This window comes from Lithobates pipiens, unplaced genomic scaffold (genome assembly GCF_037356315.1).
Source record: "Lithobates pipiens isolate NorthernLeopardFrog02 unplaced genomic scaffold, aLitPip1_a1.2 Scaffold_6, whole genome shotgun sequence".
NCBI lineage: Eukaryota > Metazoa > Chordata > Amphibia > Anura > Ranidae > Lithobates > Lithobates pipiens.
In genome coordinates, this window is record NW_027507881.1 from 4,861,477 (window position 1) to 4,885,339 (window position 23,863).

The following is a 23,863-nucleotide window of genomic DNA, read 5'->3' on the forward strand; positions in this document are numbered from 1 at the left end:
ATCATTGGTGTCAGTGGGAGGAATAGTGCCCCATCATTGGTATCAGTGGGAGGAATAGTGCCCCATCATTGGTGTTAGTGGGAGGGATAGTGGCCCATCATTGGGATCAGTAGGAGGAATAGTGCCCCATCATTGGTGTCAGTGGGAGGAATAGTGCCCCATAATTGGTATCAGTAGGAGGAATAGTGCCCCATCATTGGTGTCAGTGGGAGGAATAGTGCCCCATCATTGAGGTCAGTGAGAGGAATAGTGCCCCATCATTGGTGTCAGTGGGAGGAATAGTGCCCCAAAATTGGTATCAGTAGGAGGAATAGTGCCCCATCATTAGTGTCAGTGGGAGGAATAGTGCCCCATCATTGGTATCAGTAGGAGGAATAGTGCCCCATCATTGGTGTCAGTGGGAGGAATAGTGCCCCATAATTGGTATCAGTAGGAGGAATAGTGCCCCATCATTGGTGTCAGTGGGAGGAATAGTGCCCCATCATTGGTGTCAGTGGGAGGAATAGTGCCCCATCATTGGTGTCAGTGGGAGGAATAGTGCCCCATCATTGATGTCAGTGGGGGGAATAGTGCCCCATCATTGGTATCAGTGGGAGGAATAGTGCCCCATCATTGATGTCAGTGGGAGGAATAGTGCCCCATCATTGGTATCAGTGGGAGGAATAGTGCCCCATCATTGGTATCAGTGGGAGGAATAGTATCCCATCATTGGTATCAGTGGAAGGAATAGTGCCCCATCATTGAGGTCAGTGAGAGGAATAGTGCCCCATCATTGGTGTCAGTGGGAGGAATAGTGCCCCATCATTGGTATCAGTGGGAGGAATAGTGCCCCATCATTGGTGTCAGTGGGAGGAATAGTGCCCCATCATTGATGTCAGTGGGAGGAATAGTGCCCCATCATTGATGTCAGTGGGAGGAATAGTGCCCCATCATTGATGTCAGTGGGAGAAATAGTGCCCCATCATTGGTATCAGTGGGAGGAATAGTGCCCCATCATTGGTGTCAGTGGGAGGAATAGTGCCCCATCATTGATGTCAGTGGGAGGAATAGTGCCCCATCATTGATGTCAGTGGGAGGAATAGTGCCCCATCATTGGTATCAGTGGGAGGAATAGTGCCCCATCATTGATGTCAGTGGGAGGAATAGTGCCCCATCATTGGTATCAGTGGGAGGAATAGTGCCCCATCATTGATTTCAGTGGGAGGAATAGTGCCCCATCATTATTGTCAGTGGGAGGAATAGTGCCCCATCATTGGTGTGAGTGGGAGGGATAGTGCCCCATCATTATTGTCAGTGGGAGGAATAGTGCCCCATCATTGGTGTGAGTGGGAGGGATAGTGCCCCATCATTGGTGTCAGTGGGAGGAATAGTGCCCCATCATTGATGTCAGTGGGAGGAATAGTGCCCCATCATTGGTATCAGTGGGAGGAATAGTGCCCCATCATTGGTGAGTGGGAGGAATAGTGCCCCATCATTATTGTCAGTGGGAGGAATAGTGCCCCATAATTGGTGTCAGTGGGAGAAATAGTGCCCCATAATTGGTGTCAGTGGGAGGAATAGTGCCCCATCATTATTGTCAGTGGGAGGAATAGTGCCCCATCATTGGTGTGAGTGGGAGGAATAGTGCCCCATCATTGGTATCAGTGGGAGGAATAGTGCCCCATCATTGGTGTCAGTGGGAGGAATAGTGCCCCATCATTGGTGTCAGTGGGAGGAATAGTGCCCCATCATTGATGTCAGTGGGAGGAATAGTGCCCCATCATTGGTGTCAGTGGGAGGAATCGTGCCCCATCATTGGTGTCAGTGGGAGGAATAGTGCCCCATCATTGGTGTCAGTGGGAGGAATAGTGCCCCATCATTGATGTCAGTGGGAGGAATCGTGCCCCATCATTGATGTCAGTGGGAGGAATAGTGCCCCGTCATTGGTGTCAGTGGGAGGAATAGTGCCCCATCATTGGTGTCAGTGGGAGGAATAGTGCCCCATCATTGGTGTCAGTGGGAGGAATAGTGCCCCATCATTGATGTCAGTGGGGGGAATAGTGCCCCATCATTGGTGTCAGTGGGAGGAATAGTGCCCCATCATTGGTGTCAGTGGGAGGAATAGTGCCCCATCATTGATGTCAGTGGGAGGAATCGTGCCCCATCATTGATGTCAGTGGGAGGAATAGTGCCCCATCATTGGTGTCAGTGGGAGGAATAGTGCCCCATCATTGGTGTCAGTGGGAGGAATAGTGCCCCATCATTGGTGTCAGTGGGAGGAATAGTGCCCCATCATTGATGTCAGTGGGGGGAATAGTGCCCCATCATTGGTGTCAGTGGGAGGAATAGTGCCCCATCATTGGTGTCAGTGGGAGGAATAGTGCCCCATCATTGGTGTCAGTGGGAGGAATAGTGCCCCATCATTGATGTCAGTGGGGGGAATAGTGCCCCACCAATGTAAGGAACATTCTTCCTAATGTCAAGAAAGGTTGAGAAAGGCTGCACGTTGCGCATGCATGGAGAAGGTTGTGTATACACAAATGTGCGGAGGGAACCGGCGGGTGCACAGAAGTGGCGCTCAGCGGGGCCCAATGTCCTGCAGCACATCTGTGCACCTGCAGAATCCGAGATGGGGGAAGGGCAACATAAAACTCATTCTCACCTAGGTAAGAAATGTGGAAGTGCTGCTTTGCTACACAGGAAATCTAACGAGAGTTTTTTTTGAATTGACACAAAGATCTCACTTCTCTAATGCTGCAAAGAAAGCTGCACAAACTCGGAGCCGACCAACTCCACAGTTCCCAATAGGGAGGTTCCCGCCAATAAGACTGAGTCAGACCCTCACATTAATAAATAATGTATTCCTTTCTACAAAATCCCAAAAGTAAAGATCTTACACAATTCTTTTTTGCTATCAGACATTAGTAATGTACAAAGGGGTTAAAGTGGTTGTAAAGTCATTTTTATGACTTTTAACTACAGGAAAGCCTATAATAAGGCTTACCTGTACGGTTTAGGAGATATTCCCCTCGCAATGCGCCGCTGACTGCAGCGGCGCATGCGCACAGGGGATTCTCGGCTGAAAGTCTGGCAGCCGCTGGACCCTGCCAGAAAGAAATCCCCCGCGCGCATGCGTGGGAGTGACGATATCGCGGCTCCGGCCACTTACAGCGCCGGAGCAGCGATACCCGGAAGAAACGCAAAGGGAACATGTCAGCTCCCTCGGCGTGGATCAGGCCAGATGTCGGGGCCTCGTTCTAAGGTAAGTATTTCATAATGAACTAGTATGCGGGGCATACTAGCTCATTATGCCCTTTCCTTTGCAGGTCAGGAAAAAAAAAAAAAAAAACGCCATCGGGTATACAACCGCTTTAAGACACCCACCCACCCGCATCCAGATCATCTCATATAATATAGATATTCTATACATATGGGTTTACTATGCTGAGCATATTTACTAATCAACTGATTTAGTACCATCTCTTGTATCATGTCTGCAGTCTCTGACCATCTCTTGTATCATGTCTGCAGTCTCTGACCATCTCTTGTATCATGTCCGCAGTCTCTGACCATCTCTTGTATCATGTCCGCAGTCTCTGACCATCTCTTGTATCATGTCTGCAGTCTCTGGCCATCTCCTGTGTCATGTCTTCAGTCTCTGACCATCTCTTGTATCATGTCTGCAGTCTCTGACCATCTCGTGTATCATGTCTGCAGTCTCTGACCATCTCGTGTATCATGTCTGCAGTCTCTGACCATCTCGTGTATCATGTCTGCAGTCTCGGATCATCTCCTGTATCATGTCTGCAGTCTCTGACCATCTCTTGTATCATGTCCGCAGTCTCTGACCATCTCTTGTATCGTGTCTGCAGTCTCTGACCATCTCGTGTATCATGTCCGCAGTCTCTGACCATCTCTTGTATCATGTCCACAGTCTCTGACCATCTCTTGTATCATGTCCGCAGTCTCTGACCATCTCTTGTATCATGTCCGCAGTCTCTGACCATCTCTTGTATCATGTCTGCAGTCTCTGACCATCTCTTTTATCACGTCTGCAGTCTCTGACCATCTCTTGTGTCATGTCTGCAGTCTCTGAATATTCACTGAGTTTTGTGTGGGGCCCTTTGGTGATGTTGAGGACTGCACTTGGGGCGTCCTATATCAAGAAAGTTGACCACCACTGGCTTACTCTTTGTATCTACATGTAACAGCAAAAAATAAAATTCTTTAAAAAAACAAGATGGACCGGAGTGTAACCCTCAGCCTTGTATCTGCTCCAATAGAGCATTATAAACAACCGCATAGAAGGAAGAGATTTATGGATGCTGCACGGACTGTTTATATAAATGTCTCTGAAGGATTCTGGGATGTGTCATATACTACGCTGCACGGATCAGATGGAGGACAGAGCTGAAGATTGGAGAAGGGAATGGTTGAGTCATTGGGCTTGAAAGATGACTTTCTGTGGCCAAGAAGTGATAAGGAAACTTACTAGTGGTTGTATCCCACATCCTCCCACATATAATTCTATAGACAAGTTCATTAATGTCCTGAAGAGAAGAGAGAAGAGAACCGTATACTCCAAATTATGAAATACGGGAAAGTGGGACATAGTTCCCTCAACTTCTGGCACTGGGGGAAGGCCTAAATCACTGGCGGTCAACTTTCTTGATATTGGGAACCTTGAGCGCAGCCCATGACTTTACCGAAGGGCCGCACATAAAATTCAGTGAATATTCATTATCAGAGACTTCAGACATGATACAAGAGATGGTCAGAGACTGCAGACATAATACAAGAGATGCTCAGAGACTGCAGAAATGAAACAAGAGAGGCTCAGAGACTGCAGACATGATACAAGAGATGGTCAGAGACTGCGGACATGATACCAGTGATGGCCACAGATTACAGACATTATACAAGAGATTTTCAGAGATTGCTGACATGATACAAGAGATGGTCACAGTTTGCAGACATGATACAACTGATGGCCACAGACTGCAGACATGATACAAGAGATGGTCAGAGACTGCAGACATGATACAAGAGATGGTCACATTTTTCAGACATGATACAAGAGAGGGTCAGAGATTGCAGACATGATAAAAGAGATGGCCGGAGACTGCAGACATGATACCAGAGATGATCAGAGACTGCAGACATGATACAAGAGATGGTCAGAGACTGCAGACATGATACAAGAGATGGTCGGAGACTGATGACATGATACAAGAGATGGTCACAGTTTGCTGACATGATACAAGAGATGGTCACAGTTTGCTGACATGATATAAGAGATGATCAGAGACTGCAGACATGATACAGGAGATGGTTAGTGACTGCAGGCATGGTACAAGAGATGGCTAAAGACTGCAGACATGATACAAGAGATGATTAGAGACTGCAGACATGATGCAAGAGATGATCAGAGGCTGTAGACATGATACAAGAGATGATCAGAGACTGCACACATGATACAAGAGATGATCAGAGACTGTAGATATGATACAAGAGATGATCAGTGGCTGCAGACATGATACAAGAGATGACCAGAGACTGCAGACATGATACAAGAGATGATCAGAGACTGCAGACATGATACAAGAGACTGCAGACATGATACAAGAGATGGCCATAGATTGCAGACATGATACAAGAAATGGTCAGAGACCACAGACTTGATACAAGAGATGGTCACAGATTGCAGACAGGATACAGAAGATGGTCAGAGACTGCAAACATGATACAGGAGATGGTCAGAGACTGCAGACATGATGCAGGAGATGGTCAGAGATGGTGAACACGCAATAGGAGTTATACAAAAATGGAGACTTGCTTCAGGACACAGTCATAGACTGGAGATATTACATGGGACTGCAAGAAATCACTACTATAACAGAGCAATAGGGAAACACAGATTAGTGTCTGAAGGGGCCCCAAGGGGTGAACAAAAAGTGCCAAAGGGCCACAGGTCAGGCATCAAGGGCCTAAAGCAATACCCCCTGATACACACATATAAATATGTTTTTATAAGAGAAAAAGTCTTCCTGTGAATTACTGGTTCTATGAGGCAGGTCCCGCACACAGATATTTTCAGGAAAAGGTAACCCCTGTATTTCTTCGTCTCTCACTGACCTCCCAGCAGGTTCAGCATTGTCATGTAGTCGGTAATTGTGAGGTTTACTAATGCAAATACTGACCATGATAAAACCCCACTGAGATTCTCGCATGTAACCTGCGATGGCCCCATTTGCAAGTGTGAATGCCTTAAGCTGTATGTTTGCATGCCTTTCAAAGAAACCAAGAGCCTTTGGAATGCCCTCTTGACAAATGTATGCTTCTGACATCCTCCTACCTCTGTCTTTCCACCCATACTCAATATTCAAGTGAAGTCACTTCTGGAAGACCAGTGCTAAAGAAGCCCAGTGAGTAGAACACCCATCTATGGTCAGAACCATTTTGAAGTCAGCAAGGCCATCTGATACTTAGAAAACCCAATGGCAGTGACGTCTCCTCAATGTAGGGCACACGGTCCCCTAGGAGGACTCCCTGACTGCACACGTGGGAGATTTCTAGCTGTAGGACCTCTGTGGAATCTTCCCCAGTGGCCCTTAAGGTTTGAGATATACATCGCATGACATCTGATACTTAGAAAACCCAATGGCAGTGACGTCTCCTCAATGTAGGGCACACGGTCCCCTAGGAGGACTCCCTGACTGCACACGTGGGAGATTTCTAGCTGTAGGACCTCTGTGGAATCTTCCCCAGTGGCCCTTAAGGTTTGAGATATACATCGCATGACAACGTAGTATCTTGGCAGCTTACCACTAGGGGATTCAAGAGAAACCAAACCGACTGCCACATCAAGAGAAACCAGACTGCCGCATGTGGTAACTGTCAATGTTCAATCCGGACTGGAATGTTAAGCTGATGCTGCCCTCTTAAGGTCGGGGAATCTTGCAACTGTACAAACAAAATTAAACAAAAGGGCGCAAACGCATTATCAACAACTCTTTTTTAAAGGATAAAAAAAAAAAAGAGTACATACTCACAAAAGCAACGGTATTGTACATGAACCAAAGGAAGGACCAAAGGATCTTGCACACGGTGGAACTCATAAGGTCCAAACGAACATCATAATACCAGCTAATGCATTTCGGGAGACACATCCCCTTCTTCAGAGCAAAATAAGAGTCTAAAAAAACCTCTATTTTGCTCTGAAGAAGGGAATATGTCCCTTGAAACCCGCCAGATGGTATTATGATGTTCCTTTTGACCTTATGAGTTTCACCATGTGCAAGACCTTTTGGTCCTTTGGTCCATGTACAACGCTGTGATACTATTTGCTCTTGTAAGTTATGTACTCTTTTTATCCTATATTAAAGTGCTATTGATAATGCACTGGGCCTTTCCGCCCAATTTGTTTGATTTTGTTTGTACAGTTGCAAGATTCCCTGACCTTAAGGCCCCTTTCACGCGAGCTGTCCCATCGCCTGTCCCGTTTTTCAGGTGGACCCAATCGGATCCTCCATTCACCCCTATGGAGTGGATAGTGGCGATCCAGTCCGCCAAATCCAGATGGATGGTGGTCGTATTTTTGCATCCGAATGGCGGATCGGGTGAAAATGGGCAGGGCCGTTTTTACTTGATCTCCCCATAGAGGAGAGCGGGGCTGGGTCCGTCTCCACTCTGCTCTGCACCTTTGTTGGACGGACTCCACTTGCTCAGCCAGGGGGGGGGGGGGGATCACTCTGCTGATTCCCTCTGAGCAAGCGGAGTCCATCCAACGTAGGCGCCTGTGTGAAAGGGGCCTAAGAGGGTAGCATCAGCCTAACATTCCAGTCCGGGTTGAGCACTGACAGTTACCCCCTGCGGTAGTTGGCTTGGTTCCTCTAGAATCCCCTTGTTTATGAGATATACATGCTCACATTGGGACAAGCTGGACCAATGTAACTATACAATACAAACCATACCTGGAGTTCAGCTTCAATAAAATAATGAGACTGAACAAGTCATTATAAGAGCCGCGTCCCTCCACTTAGCATTCCCCTATAGAGGCCTTAGCTGATTTCTCTTTTAAAAAGCACGAGCTCAAATCTGCTGGTGGCAATATTTCCATGGTGTCCCATGTTCACTTCTATGGTTCAGCAGTCCTAATGTACAAATTCCAGCAGATGTGGAAGGGTGGCGAGGAACATTTTGTACTACTTCTCTCAAGGCTTCACGTACCTCTAAGGAAGAGGCCCTGGGCTGACTGTGGTGGTTTTTTCGGCACAAAGGGCTCTTCTTAGGGTGAGTTGGTGTGGAAATGCTGCAATCAGCTCTTTAGCTCCACATCGTTTATCACCACGATGCCGTGCAGACTCTCCTGTCCTGCCTATATACTCATTGATCCCGGGATCTCATAGGTCCTACACAGATACCGTGTACCAAAATATTCCATAGATAGATTTTACAAGGAGTCATGAGGTCTTTAAGGAAACACCAAAATCATTATCAGATATATTTGTAAGGTGGTGAGTAGGTGTTGCATCACCCCCAGAACTCCTGTTTTTACCAACGAAATGCCAGACTACCACTGTTGTTTTTACTGGCCCTCAACTACTCCCCTTTTACCTGGAAAGGTAGCAGATAGGGGTATATACATATTGTGGCCATAATGCTTTGGTTCATAGACGTGGCAGGAATTATACCCCCAGTCGCGCTCGGTGGGCACTAAAACCCGTTGAGCGCAACGCATTCAATTGAATGGGGCCATGCTGCAACTGTGCACAATGCACGTGGTAGTAGCTCAATAGTCCTGCATCTAGGGGGTTAAAGCAGGCAGTGAGGAGGCGATGGAATGCATTATGTTGCTACTATGTATTCAAGTTGCATTGACTTTTAATTGTAGACTATTGCCATCCACAACAGCCGTACCCATTGGAAATACCATCCAGAGTGGTCCATGCAGCAGATGGGTCTGTGTTGCAATGGGGCATGGGAGGCCCACACTACGAACCTCCCAACTTGACCTCTGCCAAAATGGTGTAGGCTCAGAAATTCTGCCAATATGGTGTAGGCTCCTGAACCTCGGTCAATATGGTGTAGGCTCCTGAACCTCTGACAATATGATGAAGGTTCCTGAACCTCAGACAATATGGTGAAGGACCCTGAACCTCAGACAATATGGTGAAGGACCCTGAACCTCTGCCAAAATGGTGTAGGCTCTGAAATTCTGCCAATATGGTGTAGGCTCCTGGACCTCTGTCAATATGGTGTAGGCTCTTAAAACTCGGTCAATATATTGTAGGCTCCTGAACCTCAGACAATATGGTGTAGGCTCCTGAACCTCGGCCATTATGGTGTAGGCTCCTGAACCTCGGCCATTATGGTGTAGACTCCTGCACCTCAGCCAATATGGCGTAGACTTCTGAACCTCAGCCAATATGGTTTAGACTCCTGAACCTCAGCCAATATGTTGTAGGCTCCTTAATCTCTGTCAATATGCTGTAGGCTCCTGAACCCCTGCTAATATGGTGTAGGCTCCTGAACCTCTGTCAATAGGGTGTAGGCTCCTGAACCTGGACCAGTAGGGTGTAAGCTGCTGAACTTGGGTCAGTAGGGTGTGTACACTCCTAAACCTGGTCCAGTAGGGTGCAAGATCCTGAACCTCAGCCAATAGGGTGTAGACTCATGAATCTCGGCCAATATGGTATATGCTCCTGAACCTCTGTCAATATGGTATAGGCTCCTGAACCTCTGCCAATATGGTGTAGGCACCTGAACCTCTGCCAATATGGTGTAGGCACCTGAACCTCTGCCAATATGGTGTCTGCTCCAGGACCGCATCAGCCTGTGGTAAATGCCTGAGGGGTTTAGTTGCCATGGGGAGCAGGGTCATTAGGGTGAAGACATCCTTAGCCTCCTTCAGCCTTTTACGATGTGCATTTTGCCATATTGTCAACACACTGCACAATTTTTGGGGTGCTGCTGTGATTTTCATTGAAAATGGCACCCCAATGAACAAGTACAGTAGCTGCCAACATCCACCCCTCCTTTTTCCTTTCTCTGCATCTCTCCAATTCTTTCACAATAACTACCAGTGCCTGGTGCAAATACTTATTATAGGCCAAGTACCCTGATTTGTCTTGGGGCCCAAATTAAAGTCTAAGGGGTTCTACTGCACATGTGTAGAAAGCAGGATCCAGACTCAACATTTTGTGACAGTGTTGCTGATCTCCTCTAACCTCCAGCAGGCCCCACACATACCCCCCATCACTAATACCTTATTTGTGACTCTTTTCAGTTATTAACGTGACGTGTATGTAGGAGCCGCATATCATTTATTAGTGACCAGGAGACGTCCTGTGCTGGGAGTGGAGTTCTGTTAAGAGGATTTCAGGTTACAGAAGCTCAGGAATGCTGTCCCTAAATGCCAGGTCTATAGTAGGAGTGTAGAGTCTCTACGCTATAAGCCAAAATGGCACCAATTAAAAGAAAAAAACTTGTTCTGTATCATCCATTGTAATGATTCTTTATTGACTACATGACTGGGTACAGCAATAATACGCTAACGCGTTTTAGCCTTATGCATGATGCTATGAGTAAGGCTTTGGCTGAAAAATGCACACACACACACACACACATATATATATATATATATATATTAGTCAAAAGTAGTGGGACACCTGCCTTTACACGCACAAGAACTTTAACTACTTTGGATCCGCGTAATAGCCGAATGATGGCTACAGCATGGACCTACTTTGCCGGGAGTACATCTATTGACGTCCTCCCATGCCCGAGTGGCCTGTGCACCCCCTGCAGGGCACGCGTAGCGCTCTGTGATCAGCGAGTCTATGAGACTCGGCTCATGACAGATCGGAGTAAGGGGTTGATCCCGACCCCTTACCACGTGATCAGCTGTCAGCCAGTGACTGCTGATCATGTGATGTAAACAGAGTGGGTAATCGCCAATTTCTTCTCCTCGCGCTGATAGCGTGAGAAAAAAAAAAGACGACAGCGGCTCTCAGAGGGACATGGGTCCCTAACAAGGAGAGCTGCCACCAGCTCACCTGTGCCCACCTGCCAGTGCCACATAGCAGTACACAACAGTGCTGCCTACCAGTGCCCACCAGCACCACCTACCAGTGCCACCCATCAGTGACCACAGTGCCACCCATCAGTGACCACAGTGCAACCCATTAGTTTCACCAATCAGTGCCTCATCAACAGTGCTACCCATCAGTGCCACCCATCAGGGCCCATCAGTACCATGTTATCAGTGGCCATCAGTGCCGCCTCTGTGCCCATCAGTACCGCCTTATCTGTCCCCATCAGTGCCACCTTAACTGTACCTATCAGTGCCCACCAGTGCAGCCTATCAGTGCCCACCAGTGCAGCCTCATCAGCGCATATCAATGAAGGAGAAAAATTACCTGTTTGCAAAATTTTATAACAAACTATGAAACATGATTTGTTTTTGTTTTTTAATTTGCCATCTTTTTTTGTTTGTTTAGCAAAAAATAAAAACTACCAGTGCCCACAGTGCCACCCATCAGTGACCACAGTGCAACCCATCAGTGTCACCAATCAGTGCCTCATCAACAGTGCTACCCATCAGTGCCCATCAGTATCATCTTATCAGTGCCGCCTCACTTGTGCCCATCAGTACCGCCTTATCTGTCCCCATCAGTGCCGCCATATCTGTGCCCATCAGTACCGCCTTATCTGTCCCCATCAGTGCCACCTTATCTGTCCCCACCAGTGTCGCCTTATCTGTGGCTATCAGTGCTGCCTTAACTGTACCTATCAGCGCCCACCAGTGCAGCCTATCGGTGCCCACCAGTGCAGCCTATTGGTGCCCACCAGTGCTGCCTCATCAATGCATATCAATGAAAGAGAAAAATTACTTGTTTGCAAAATTTTAGAATAAACTATGAAACATGATTTTTTTTTTTCAAAATTTTCCATCTTTTTTTGTTTGTTTAGCAAAAAATACAAATCCCAGCTGCGATTAAATACCACCAAAAGAAAGCTCTATTTGTGTGAAAAAAAATGATAAAAATGTCATTTGGGTACAGCTTTGCATGATCGCGCAATTGTCATTCAAAGTGCGTCAGCGCTGAAAATTGGTGTGGGCAGGAAGGGGGTTTACGTGCCCAGTAAGCAAGAGGGACCCAAGAAGAGGAGGATCCGGGCTGCTTTGTGCAAAACCATCAATCAAAACTCTATTGTAGTAAATAATAATTCAGTAAACTCACCCATGTTACTGTGTGCCGGAGACATGGAGTTGGGAGACAGATTTGGTGACCCTGAAAAAGAATTTCAGATATTACACAATGGATTCAACCAACGCCCCCCCTCCCTGTATACTGGAAGGTCTTTCTTACCCGAGTCTATGCTGTGATTCATCTGATCGCTGGTTTCTCCATCTTCACTCAGGTATCCCGGAGGCGGAGTTTCTAAAGAACACGAAGAGTACACAATCATCATCATCCTCCCTCCAATTCTGTCTTAAAGGGCATCTCCACATTTGTGGAAAAATAATAAAGCAAAAAATAACACAGCTTATACAATTGCTGCACGAATAATGTATATTTCATTTGATTAAAAAACACTTTTCCATTGCAATCTACAGCCGCTGTAATTTTTCTGTAAAATTCAATGCAATATGGCCACCCGGAGGAGTTCTGTAACATCATTGGTGGGATACTCCCCAAGGATTAAATACTTCTGTAGGGATGCAGACACTGCAGCTTTTTTCATTAGAACACTGAGAGTGTATGCCAAGTTATTATGATGAATCAGACCCTCCTGGTCAGAATCTGTCTGCACAGAATATGGCAGGGATCTGCAATTAGCGGACCTCCAGCTGTTGCAAAACTACAAGTCCCATCATGCCTCTGCCTCTGGGTGTCATGCTTGTGGCTGTCAGAGTCTTTCTATGCCTCATGGGACTTGTAGTTCCACAACAGCTGGAGGTCCGCAAATTGCATATCCCTGGAATATAGTCTAACAAAGAGAGCTATTCCTTTAGGGACAGCTCACACCAGAACGCGGGTGCAGAAAAGGGTGTGTTCCACACGCGTTTCCCCGCACAGCATTCGAAAGGCACTGCCTTTGTAATCCGCTAATGTAATGTTACCAGCAATCCCAAACGCAGTGCATTCGCGGGTATCAAATCGCATGTTCCCACAGTACCCCATGCCATCTGATGCAGCATGTTTGTTTAAAAAGTAGTGCATACACTACCTTCTCTGCGTTCTGGTGTGATTTCAGCCCGTTCAAATAAATGAGCTGCAAAATTGCAGCATGCAGGAATGTGCAGTAATCGTACAGGAACGCGGCGCGCCACCTCCACCTCTGAAAAAGGATTTTACACTGAAATCCGCGCTCACCGCGTCGCAACCATGTCTATTAGACACAGTTGCAAACCAGTTGCAGAGGGCTCCATTGACTTCTATGGGGTGTGTTGGCAGTTGGTATTGCCTGCTGAACACGACATGCCCTACTTGTTTGCTGCACAGCCTTGCAGCTGTGACAGTGTTCATGGGTTCATCCGGTCGCTATTGCCAAGGTGGATTTTCACATGTGTTGATCTGTTAGACAACCCTTTATTCCAGGGGTCTCAAACCGGTGGCCCTCCAGCTGTTGAGGAACTACAAGTCCCACCATGCCTCTGCCTGAGGGAGCCATGCCAGTAACGGTCAGCCTTGCAATGTCTCATGGGACTTGTAGTTCTGCAACAGCTGGAGGGGCCGCCAGTTTGAGACCCCTGCAGCTTATTACCTTTGCGAGTCTTTGATATAGTATGTGTTGGGGGTGATCAACACTGCAAAGTTAATATATTATATGGAAGCCTTTCTCAACCTTTTTACCCCAATGGAACCCCAATTTTTACCCCAATGGAAACCTTGAAATAATTTATGGAACCCTGGCTAAAACCAATGCATTTAGGGTCATTTGGGGAAAAAAAATGCCCCTTATATTGGTGGCCAGTGGAAAGAGTGCCACCATGACAGTAGTGGTCAGAATTGCACCCTTACAAACAGCACTAAAGATCATTGTTGTCATGCCGCTGACTCAGGCCAAATGGCATTGGCCCCTGAATTATGCAGGCACCATCAAATAAAAGGTCAACCAGCAACACAGCCTGAGGAAACCCCAAACAACCTCTGGAACAAGGGGTAGGCTAACCTCGTCCCTCCAGCTGTAGTGAAACTACAAGTCCCACAAGACATTGCAAAGACCCTGACAATCACAGGCATGACTCCTAGAGGCAGAGGCATGATGGGATTTGTAGTTTCACCACAGCTGGAGTGCCGAGGTTGCCTACCACTGCTCTAGAAGAACCCTAGGTTTCCCCCAAAAACCCAAGTTGAGAATGGCTGCATTATGAAATGACCACATTTTTGAATTTCTATGTAATAGATAAATATTAAAACATTCTCTGTTTATAAACCAACCCAGCACCACATTACCTGTTTAAAATGCTCCTGTGTACCGCCATGTAATGAAGAAAACAAGACCTGCCTATCCCCCTTACATATAGATGTATTACCCAGTATGTATGGCCATAGGGAACTATGCTTACTACCATATCTATAGGCAATCCTAGAACTACCATATAGTAAGTTCGTTAGTGGAGGAAAATGTGGTCTTGCTGAAAGCCAGGCCTTGGTTGAATCTGGGTCAGGGTTGAGTGACTCAGGGATGCTGGATGACTCCATAAGCAGCATGCATGGTCACTCCTCCTGCTTTCTGGAACCTTTGGAGAAGCTTCCAGAAGTAGGGGGGTGAGGTCTAGGATGAGGGCCCCAGCCAATCCCAGCAAAATGGGCTGGCAGGGGGCAGGTATGGTTGCCACCTCATCCCTTTAAAACCAAACACATATGATTTACACGGGTTCTGGGGCTGAATAAGGTGGTAATTAAACTCACTTGGTGCCTCATCTGCATTCAATTAGCCTCAGAACCTGTGTAATAATTTGCGTTTGGGTTTAAAGGGATGAGGTGGTAACCCTAGGGGCAGGCCATACATATTCATGAGTCATGCCAGCAGGGGTTGCCTACCATATCTATAGGCAACCTCGGCCCTCCAGCTGTAGTGAAACTACAAGTCCCACAAGACATTGCAAGACCCTGACAATCACAGGCATGACTCCTTGAGGCAGAGGCAAGATGGGATTTGTAGTTTCACCACAGCTGGAGTGTTGAGGTTGCCTACCGTTGCCCTAGAAGAACCCTAGGTTTCCCCAAAAACCCAAGTTTATGGCTGCTATATGGAATCACCACATTTTTGAATTTCTATGTAAAAGATAAATAATAAAACATTCTCTGTTTATAAATCAACCCAGCACCACATTACCCGTTTCAAATGCCCCTGTGTACCGCCAAGTAATGGAGAAAACGAGACCTGCCTATCCCCTTACATAGATCTATTACCCAGTATGTATGGCCATAGGGAACTATGCTTACTACCATATCTGTTTACATACACACCATTGTCTGAGGATGCATTAGTGTTTCTTCATTCTTCCTTTTGCTGCCAAATGTGCTTCAGTATTAGTTTACTCTTCCTTCTCACTTAATAAAAGTGATGATCAAAACAATAACAGAAACAATGGGTGATCCTGAGAACCCAACCTTAGAAATACAGAAAGGAGCACCAGACCAAAACCGCATGGGAGAACGATCCCAAGATCATTTCAATTGGTTTGTTTCGATGGCAACACACGTTGGCTAGTTTTATAGGACTTTTTTTTTTTTTTTTAATCAACAATTAAAATTATTTTGGACCTTTTCATCCAGTGTTGGCCGGTCGGTACTGTTGGTTGCCCATCGAGGGAACCCTGGCTAGAGCTATAGAAGTTTTCCCTCATCTGACTACACATGCAAGTCTAAAGTTCCCCAGTGCCCCCCCCCCCCGAGTATGTTGCTCAAGGAACCCAATGGCAGATTTAAACACTTACCTATTCTTGCTCGGCAAAAAAAACAAAACTTAAAGGCAGAAGGTTTTTATCTTAATGTATTCTTTGTGTGAAGCCCCACCCCCAATACTTACCTGAGCCTTATCTTGATGCAGTGTTGCACGTCAGCTGTCCAGGGACTCTGCCTCATTGACTGAGACAGCGGCGGGCGTCATTGGGGCTGCTGCTGTCAAACAAAGGCAGCGAGCCAATGAGGAGAGAGAGAGAGGGGGAGGGGTCGAGCCAAGGCTCCGTGTCTAAATGAACACACAGAGCAGCGGCTCAGCTCAGGTGCCCACATAGCAAGCTGCTTGCTGTGGGGGGGGGGGCACTTAGTAGGAGGGAGGGGGCAAAAAGGCCAGCGAGGGATCCGAGAAGAGGAGGGTCGGGGGTGCTCTGTGCAAAACCATTACACAGAGCAGGTAAGTATAACATGTTTGTTAGTTTTAAACAAAAAAAAAAACAAGACTTTAGTATCACTATAAAGTGATTTAAAAAAAAGCAGCCTTTACAAACATGTTAGGCCTCATGCACACGAGACGCAGTTAAACGCGCGTTCAGATGCAGTTGGACAGTTTTTTCAACTGCACCTGAACTCATTCAATGTTATCCTATGTGTCCATGCACACAGTCTCGTTTTTTTGCGTTTATATGCAGTTGCGTTTAATCACGTTTTTCCAGAAGCAAAAAAATGCGTTCAGAGACAAAAATTTCTGCGTTTCAGACGCAAAACGGGGCTAAACGCGGCTAAACGCGGCTGAACGCGGCAACCGCGTTTAGCCGCGTTTGCGTTTATATGCGTTTTTAAAGGTGACCTTTTTTTTTACATTAAAAATCTCAAAAATGATTGCAAATGATGAAAAACCATTAGAAAAATATTTTAAACAATTGCAATTGCAAGTGGACAATCCACAACTTGTGGCAAGTGACGTGGCAAGTGGACAATCCACAACTTGTGGCAAGTGACATGGCAGGTGGCAAGTGATGTGGCAAGTGGACAATCCACAACTTGTGGCAAGTGACGTGGCAGGTGAAGTGGCAAGTGACGTGGAAAGTGGACAATAGACAACTTGTGGCAGGTGACGTGGCAAGTGACCTGGCAGGTGACGCGGCAAGTGACTTGGCAGGTGACGTGGCAAGTGGAAAATCAACAACTTGTGGCAGGTGACTGGCATGTGACGTGGCAAGTGGACAATCCATAACTTGTGGCAGGTGACGTGGCAAGTGACGTGGCAAGTGGACAATCCACTAGTGGCAGGTGACGTGGCAGGGGACGTGGCAAGGGACGTGGCAAGTGGACGATCCACAACTTGTGGCAGGTGATGTGGCTGGTGACGTGGCAAGTGGACAATCCACATCTTGTGTCAGGTGACGTGGCAGGTGACGTGGAAAGTGGTGTGGCAAGTGGACAATCCACAACTTGTGGCAGGTGATGTGGCTGGTGACGTGGTAAGTGGACAATCCACAACTTGTGGCAGATGGCATGGCAGGTGACGTGGAAAGTGGACAATCCACATCTTGTGGCAAGTGACGTGGCAAGTGGACAATCCACAACTTGTGGCAGGTTATGTGGCAAGTGATGTGGCAGGTGATGTGACAAGTGGACAATCCACATCTTGTGGCAAGTGACGTGGCAGGTGATGTGGCAAGTGGACAATCCACAACTTGTGGCAGGTGACGTGGCAGGTGATGTGGCAAGTGACGTGGCAGCTGACGTGGCAAGTGGACAATCCAAAACTTGTGGCAGGTGACGTGGCAAGTGACGTGGCAGGTGACGTGGAAAGTGATGTGGCAAGTGGACAATCCACAGCTTGTGGCAAGTGACGTGGCAAGTGGACAATCCACAACTTGTGGCAGGTGATGTGGCAGGTGACGTGGCAAGTGAACAATCCACAACTTGTGGCAGGTGACGTGGCAAGTGACGTGACAGGTGAAGTGGCAAGTGACGCGGCAAGTAGACAATCCACAACTTGTGGCAGGTGATGTGGCAAGTGACGTGGCAGGTGATGTGGCAAGTCACGTGGCAAGTGGACAATCCACAACTTGTGGCAGGTGATGTGGCTGGTGACGTGTCAAGTGGACAATCCACAGCTTGTGGCAGGTGGCATGGCAGATGACGTGGAAAGTGGACAATCCACATCTCGTGGCAAGTGACGTGGCAGCTGACGTGGCAAGTGACATGGCAAGTGGACAATCCAAAACTTGTGGCAGGTGACGTGGCAGGTGACGTGGCAAGTGACGTGGCAGGTGACGTGGCAAGTGACGTGGCAAGTGGACAATCCACAACTTGTGGCAGGTGACGTGGCAGGTGACGTGGCAAGTGAACAATCCACAACTTGTGGCAGGTGATGTGGCAAGTGACGTGGCAGGTGATGTGGCAAGTGACGCGGCAAGTAGACAATCCACAACTTGTGGCAGGTGATGTGGCTGGTGACGTGGCAAGTGGACAATCCACAGCTTGTGGCAGGTGGCATGGCAGATGACGTGGAAAGTGGACAATCCACATCTCGTGGCAGGTGATGTGGCAAGTGACGTGGCAAGTGGACAATCCACAATTTGTGGCAGGTGACGTGGCAGGTGATGTGGCAAGTGGACAATCCCCAACTTGTGGCAAGTGACGTGGCAAGTGGACAATCCACAACTTGTGGCAGGTGCCGTGGCAAGTGACACGGCAAATGCAAGTGTACAACTGCTCTCTATGCTGCTGCTGCTCACTCTGATCAAAATAGCAGAAATAGTTAAAAAAAATGCTTTGAGAGCTTGGGGAGGGTCTACATGATGTTATCTTTATAAACGCGTCTAAACGCAAACGCGTCTAAACGCGTCTAAACGCGTCTAAACGCGACATGCAAACGCGGCAAAACGCGCGTTTCTAAACGCGCGTTTCAGCTTTTTTTTGACAGAGGTTTCATCTGCGTCTCGTGTGCATGAGGCCTTATACTTACCTCCTTTGTGCAGTTGGTTTTGCACAGAGAACCTCCTCTTCTCGGTCCCTCTTCGCTGCTCCTGGCCCCTCCCTCCTATTGTGTGCCCCCTCAGCCAGCAGCTCTCTATGGGGGCACCCGATCTAAGTCAGAGGTCCGTGTATCCATTCAGACACGGAGCCCCGACCTGGTCCCGCCCCCTCTGTCTCCTGATGGGCTGACTGACTTTGATTGACAGCTATGGGAGCCAATGGCACCACTGCTGCGTCTTAGCCAATCAGGAGGAGTGTCCCAGACAGCTTAGACACTTGTGGACATCGCTGGAGAGAGATGGGGCTCAGGTAAGTAATTAGGGGGTTCTGGGGAGGCTGCTACACACAGAAGGTTTTTTTTTTTATCTTACTGCATAGAATGCAGTAAGATAAAAAAAACCTTCTAACCCCTTTAAAGGGGATCTTCACCCTCAATTTGATGTTGCCTCCTCTCCACCCCTTCACCTAGACCAGGGGTCTCAAACTGGTGGCCCTCCAGCTGCTGCAGAACTAAAATTCCCATGAGGCATTGCAAGGCTGACAGTTAGAAGAATGAGTCCCATAGGCAAAGGAATGATGGGACTTGTAGTTCTGCTACAGCTGGAGGGCCACCAGTTTGAGACCTCTGACCTAGACGAATGACATGCACTTTGCCCGCTGTGCCTCCTGGGATACGTACATCACATATCCCAGGAGGCACAGTCCTTCCGTGAGAAAGGAGGTGTGGGGGGTGGGGCTAACACCTCTTCATTGGGAGAGACTCCGAATGAACTCGGAAAAGAGCTGGCAGCTTCCTGATGACGTCACGGAAGAAGATGGCGGTGCCGGATCAAGCAGGGGGCAGAAGAGAAAAAAAGAGTATCTTAGCAGGACAATGCTGGATCTGCTGGGCAGGTGAGTATATTAAAGGTGTAGGACCTACAAGCAGGTAAGCAGGGGTTACAAAAAAAAAAAAAAAAAAATGGGAGGGGGGAGAGAGTTGAAGATCCACTTTAACTTCTTATTAGCATCAGGCAACCTGATGGTATTCAAGCCCAAATGGACAATAACCACCACCAACCTCATGCCGTCATTTTCCGACCCACTAATGGCTCCATGCGGGTGCTGGATTGTTTTATCAGAATAATCGTGCATTAAAAAAAAAAAGGTAACTGGAAAAAGCAGTGCGAATCCAGACCTGGAATGTAGTTGATCTGTGGCTCAATGCCGGCTGGAAAGTTGGTGTTCTCTGGAATGGAATGGCTGTAATCATCGAGAGGAGGAAACTCCGCAGGAATCTCGGTGTTTCGTGGCACTAATACCGGGGGCAGGACTGAGACATAAAAAAAGAAGAAAGAAGGACATAGGTGAGACATAGTCATTCAATTCATGCATCTTGACTAGACTTAGAGATTCACAAAATACACCAACATCTGAAGAATACAAGAAGTTTGAAGCAGCAAAAGCCCCTTTCGAAAAAAGTACGTATTCAGGCTTCAGTTGGCATTCCTATTTGCTAGCTCATTAGCGGTAAAAATTTGCTGGAAAAACCAGCATGTGACGCCAAAGCTGGCTACACTAGTGAAATGTTCATACGTAAATTCTTTGGACATTGAAAGACTGGACGAAGTTCTTCAAAATTGTATTTGCTTTTAACGTTTTTTTTTTTTTTTTTTTTTGCATTTGCTCAGAACTCTTGGTTTTGGAATTAAATGTAATTTGCCGAACAAACGCCACATTCAAGGTTATAAATTTATTTGTTCTAGATACATTTTCCATCCTAGTTCCGAAATCAACAACGTCAAAACGCTCTTAACCACTTGGCGCCGGTAGGACGTCATATGACATCCTAATGGTGTCGGTGGTTATTATTATTATTATACTATTATTATCATATAGGATTTATGAAGCTCTGAAACTGGAAACAAGACGGCAGATCAAGACTTCTCCACTCTGACTTACCACGCTAAATACCTCTTCCAGGTCAGTCGCTCAAATACTGAAAACAAATAAAGAGTACTTACAGAGCTGCCCAGTGATGACCCTGCTATGATAATACCAACTCATGTGCATTTTAGAATGGGAGGATACTTTTGAAGGGGTGCCAAAAAAAAAAAAATGGACCCCCTCTTCAAACACAAGCCTAGTGCTGACCACCTACACAGATGGACGATTTCCTGAGATGAGATCTTTGGATGTATATGACAAAAAAAAATATTGGCCTTAGCTGTGACCATGGGATGTTCTCAGAAGTAAATGGTGTCTCACTTGCTTGTTTTAGCTGCAAGTAACTTTTCTAAAATGTATATCATTATTAAATTCGAGTTACATACAGTAGTAGGTAAGGTGGAATGAAGACAACAGTCCATCCAGTTCAACCTGTGTAGGTGTACATGTGTCAGTCTCCATAATCATCTCCCATATCCCTGTGTGTTGAGCTGCAGCATGTAAAGGGACTTGAATGAGCCCTGCTGTGGGCAAGTCACTATGATGTAGATCAGTGGTCTCCAAACTGCAGCCTGGGGGCCAGATTCGGCCCTTTGTTTGCCTTGGGGCACTGTTCCTCTCACTGATATGAGACACTATGCCTCACATTGACACTAAATTTGGGGCACTATTCTTCCTTCTGACACCAGTGATGGGGTACTATTCTTCCTACTGACACCAGTGATGGGGCACTATTCTTCCTACCGACACCAGTGATGGGGCACTATTCCCCCTACTGACACCAGTGATGGGGCACTATTCTTCCTACCGACACCAGTGATGGGGCACTATTCTTCCTACCGACACCAGTGATGGGGTACTATTCTTCCTACTGACACTAATGATAGGCTTCTATTCCTCCCACTACCAGTGATAGTGTACAATTCCATCCACTGACAATACCACTACCAATTATGGGGCACTATTCTTCCCACTGAGACCAATGATGATGCACTAATCTTCCCACTGATACCAATAATGGGGTAATATTCTTCCCATTGACACTAATGAAGGGGCACTATTCTTCCTACTGACACCAACAATGGGCTTCTATTCCTCCCACTACCAATGATAGTGTACTATTCCTTCCACTGACATTGATGGGCTACTATTCCCCCCACTACCAATTATAGGGCACTATTGTTCCCACTGACACCAATGATGGGGCACTATTACTCCCACTGACACCAATGATGATGCATTATACTTCCTACTCACGCCAACAATGGGGTACTATTCTTCCTACTGACACTAATGACAGGCTTCTATTCCTTCCACTGACAGCAATTATGGGGAACTATTCTTCCCAGTGACACCAATGATGGGGCACTATTCTTCTTACTGAAACCAACGATGTGGCACTATTCCTCCCACTGACACCAATGATGGGGTACTATTCTTCCTACCGACACCAGTGATGGGGTACTAATCTTCCTACTGACACTAATGACAGGCTTCTATTCCTTCCACTGACAGCAATTATGGGGAACTATTCTTCCCAGTGACACCAATGATAGGGCGCTATTACTCCCACTGACACCAACGATGGGGCACTATTCTTCTTACTGAAACCAACGATGTGGCACTATTCTTCCCACTGACACCAATAATGGGGTAATATTCTACCCATTGACACCAATGAAGGGGCACTATTCTTCCTAGTGACACCAACAATGGGCTTCTATTCCTCCCACTACCAATGATAGTGTACTATTCCTTCCACTGACATTGATGGGCTAATATTCACCCCCTCCTACCAATTATGGGGCACTATTGTTCCCACTGACACCAATGATGGGGCACTATTCCTCCGACTGAAACCAGTGATGATGCACTATTCTTCCTACTGACACCAACAATGGGCTACTATTCCTCCCACTACCAATGACTGGGCACTATTCCTCCCAATGATACCAATGATGGGACACTATTCTTCCCATTGACGGGGCACTATTTTTCCCATGACACCAACAATGGGCTACTATTCCTCCCACTGCCAATGATAGGGTGCTATTCTTCCCACTGGCACCAATGATGGGGAACTATTCTTCCCAATGACACCAATGATAGGGCACTATTCCTCCCACCGACACCAATGATAAGGTACTACTCCTCCCGCTGACACTAATGATGGGGCACTATTAATCCCACTGACAGCAACAATGGGCTACCATTCCTCCCACTACCAATGATAGGCTACTAATCCTCCCACTGACACCAATGATAGGGAACTATTCTTCCCATTGATGGGGCACTATTTTTTCCATTGACACCAACGAAGGGCTACTATTCCTCCCACTACCAATGACTGGGTACTACTCCTCCCACCGATACCAATGATGGGACACTATTCTTCCCACTGACACCAACGATTAGGTACTATTCCTCCAACGATGAGGTACTATTCCTCTCACTGGCACCAACATCCACCCCCAAAAGTCTGAGGGACAGTTTTTTTTTTTTTTGTTTAAAAAGTTTGGAGACCCCTGATGTAGATCTACCATCGGCAACCATGAAGGGTACAATTTCCATACTTCAGTCTAGACATATATACTTCTGATATAAACGACATATTTCCTCTACCTGGAGTCTCCACTCTCTGGTAGTGATATGGATTGACGCAGACTTCATCTTTCTTCATGTTGAAAGCATATTCGCACATCTCCATGGCACGTAGTTCGTGGTGGCTGTGAAGATCTGGCCACCTCCAAAGACGGCAATATATGACATGAGGCAGACCTTTGCGGTGTGATACTTGGAGCCTCCCATCTAGAGACCTGCAGAGATAGAAGAAGGTCCATCAACGAACGTAAGAAAGAGTGAGATTGATGGATGTTTGTCACACACTGGTACTTCATTCATGTCATACGTTTGCAGGAAGTCGCCATATTAGGCTGAAAGTCAATCATGGATGAAACTTTACAGGTAGACAAGTCTCAACATTTCCTAATCCAACATCCTCCTGGCTCCTACGGTATATAGGAAGTGTGGCTCCAGAATTCTTCACTTGT

At 46.9% G+C, this 23,863-nt stretch overlaps 1 protein-coding gene across 4 annotated transcripts in view; it reads right to left on the minus strand.

Moving 5' to 3' along the window:
- LOC143958201 (mothers against decapentaplegic homolog 3) overlaps positions 1-23,863 on the minus strand; it is a 202,745-nt gene that overhangs the window by 41,577 nt on the left and 137,305 nt on the right. For all 4 annotated transcript variants that reach the window (XM_077467672.1, XM_077467671.1, XM_077467670.1 and 1 more), the window contains exons 2-5: positions 23,436-23,629; positions 20,065-20,199; positions 12,354-12,425; positions 12,225-12,275 (exon numbers count right to left, since the gene is read on the minus strand). In XM_077467672.1, the coding sequence (XP_077323798.1) occupies positions 12,225-12,275; positions 12,354-12,425; positions 20,065-20,199; positions 23,436-23,629 (452 nt within the window). The remainder of the gene's footprint in view (positions 1-12,224; positions 12,276-12,353; positions 12,426-20,064; positions 20,200-23,435; positions 23,630-23,863) is intronic.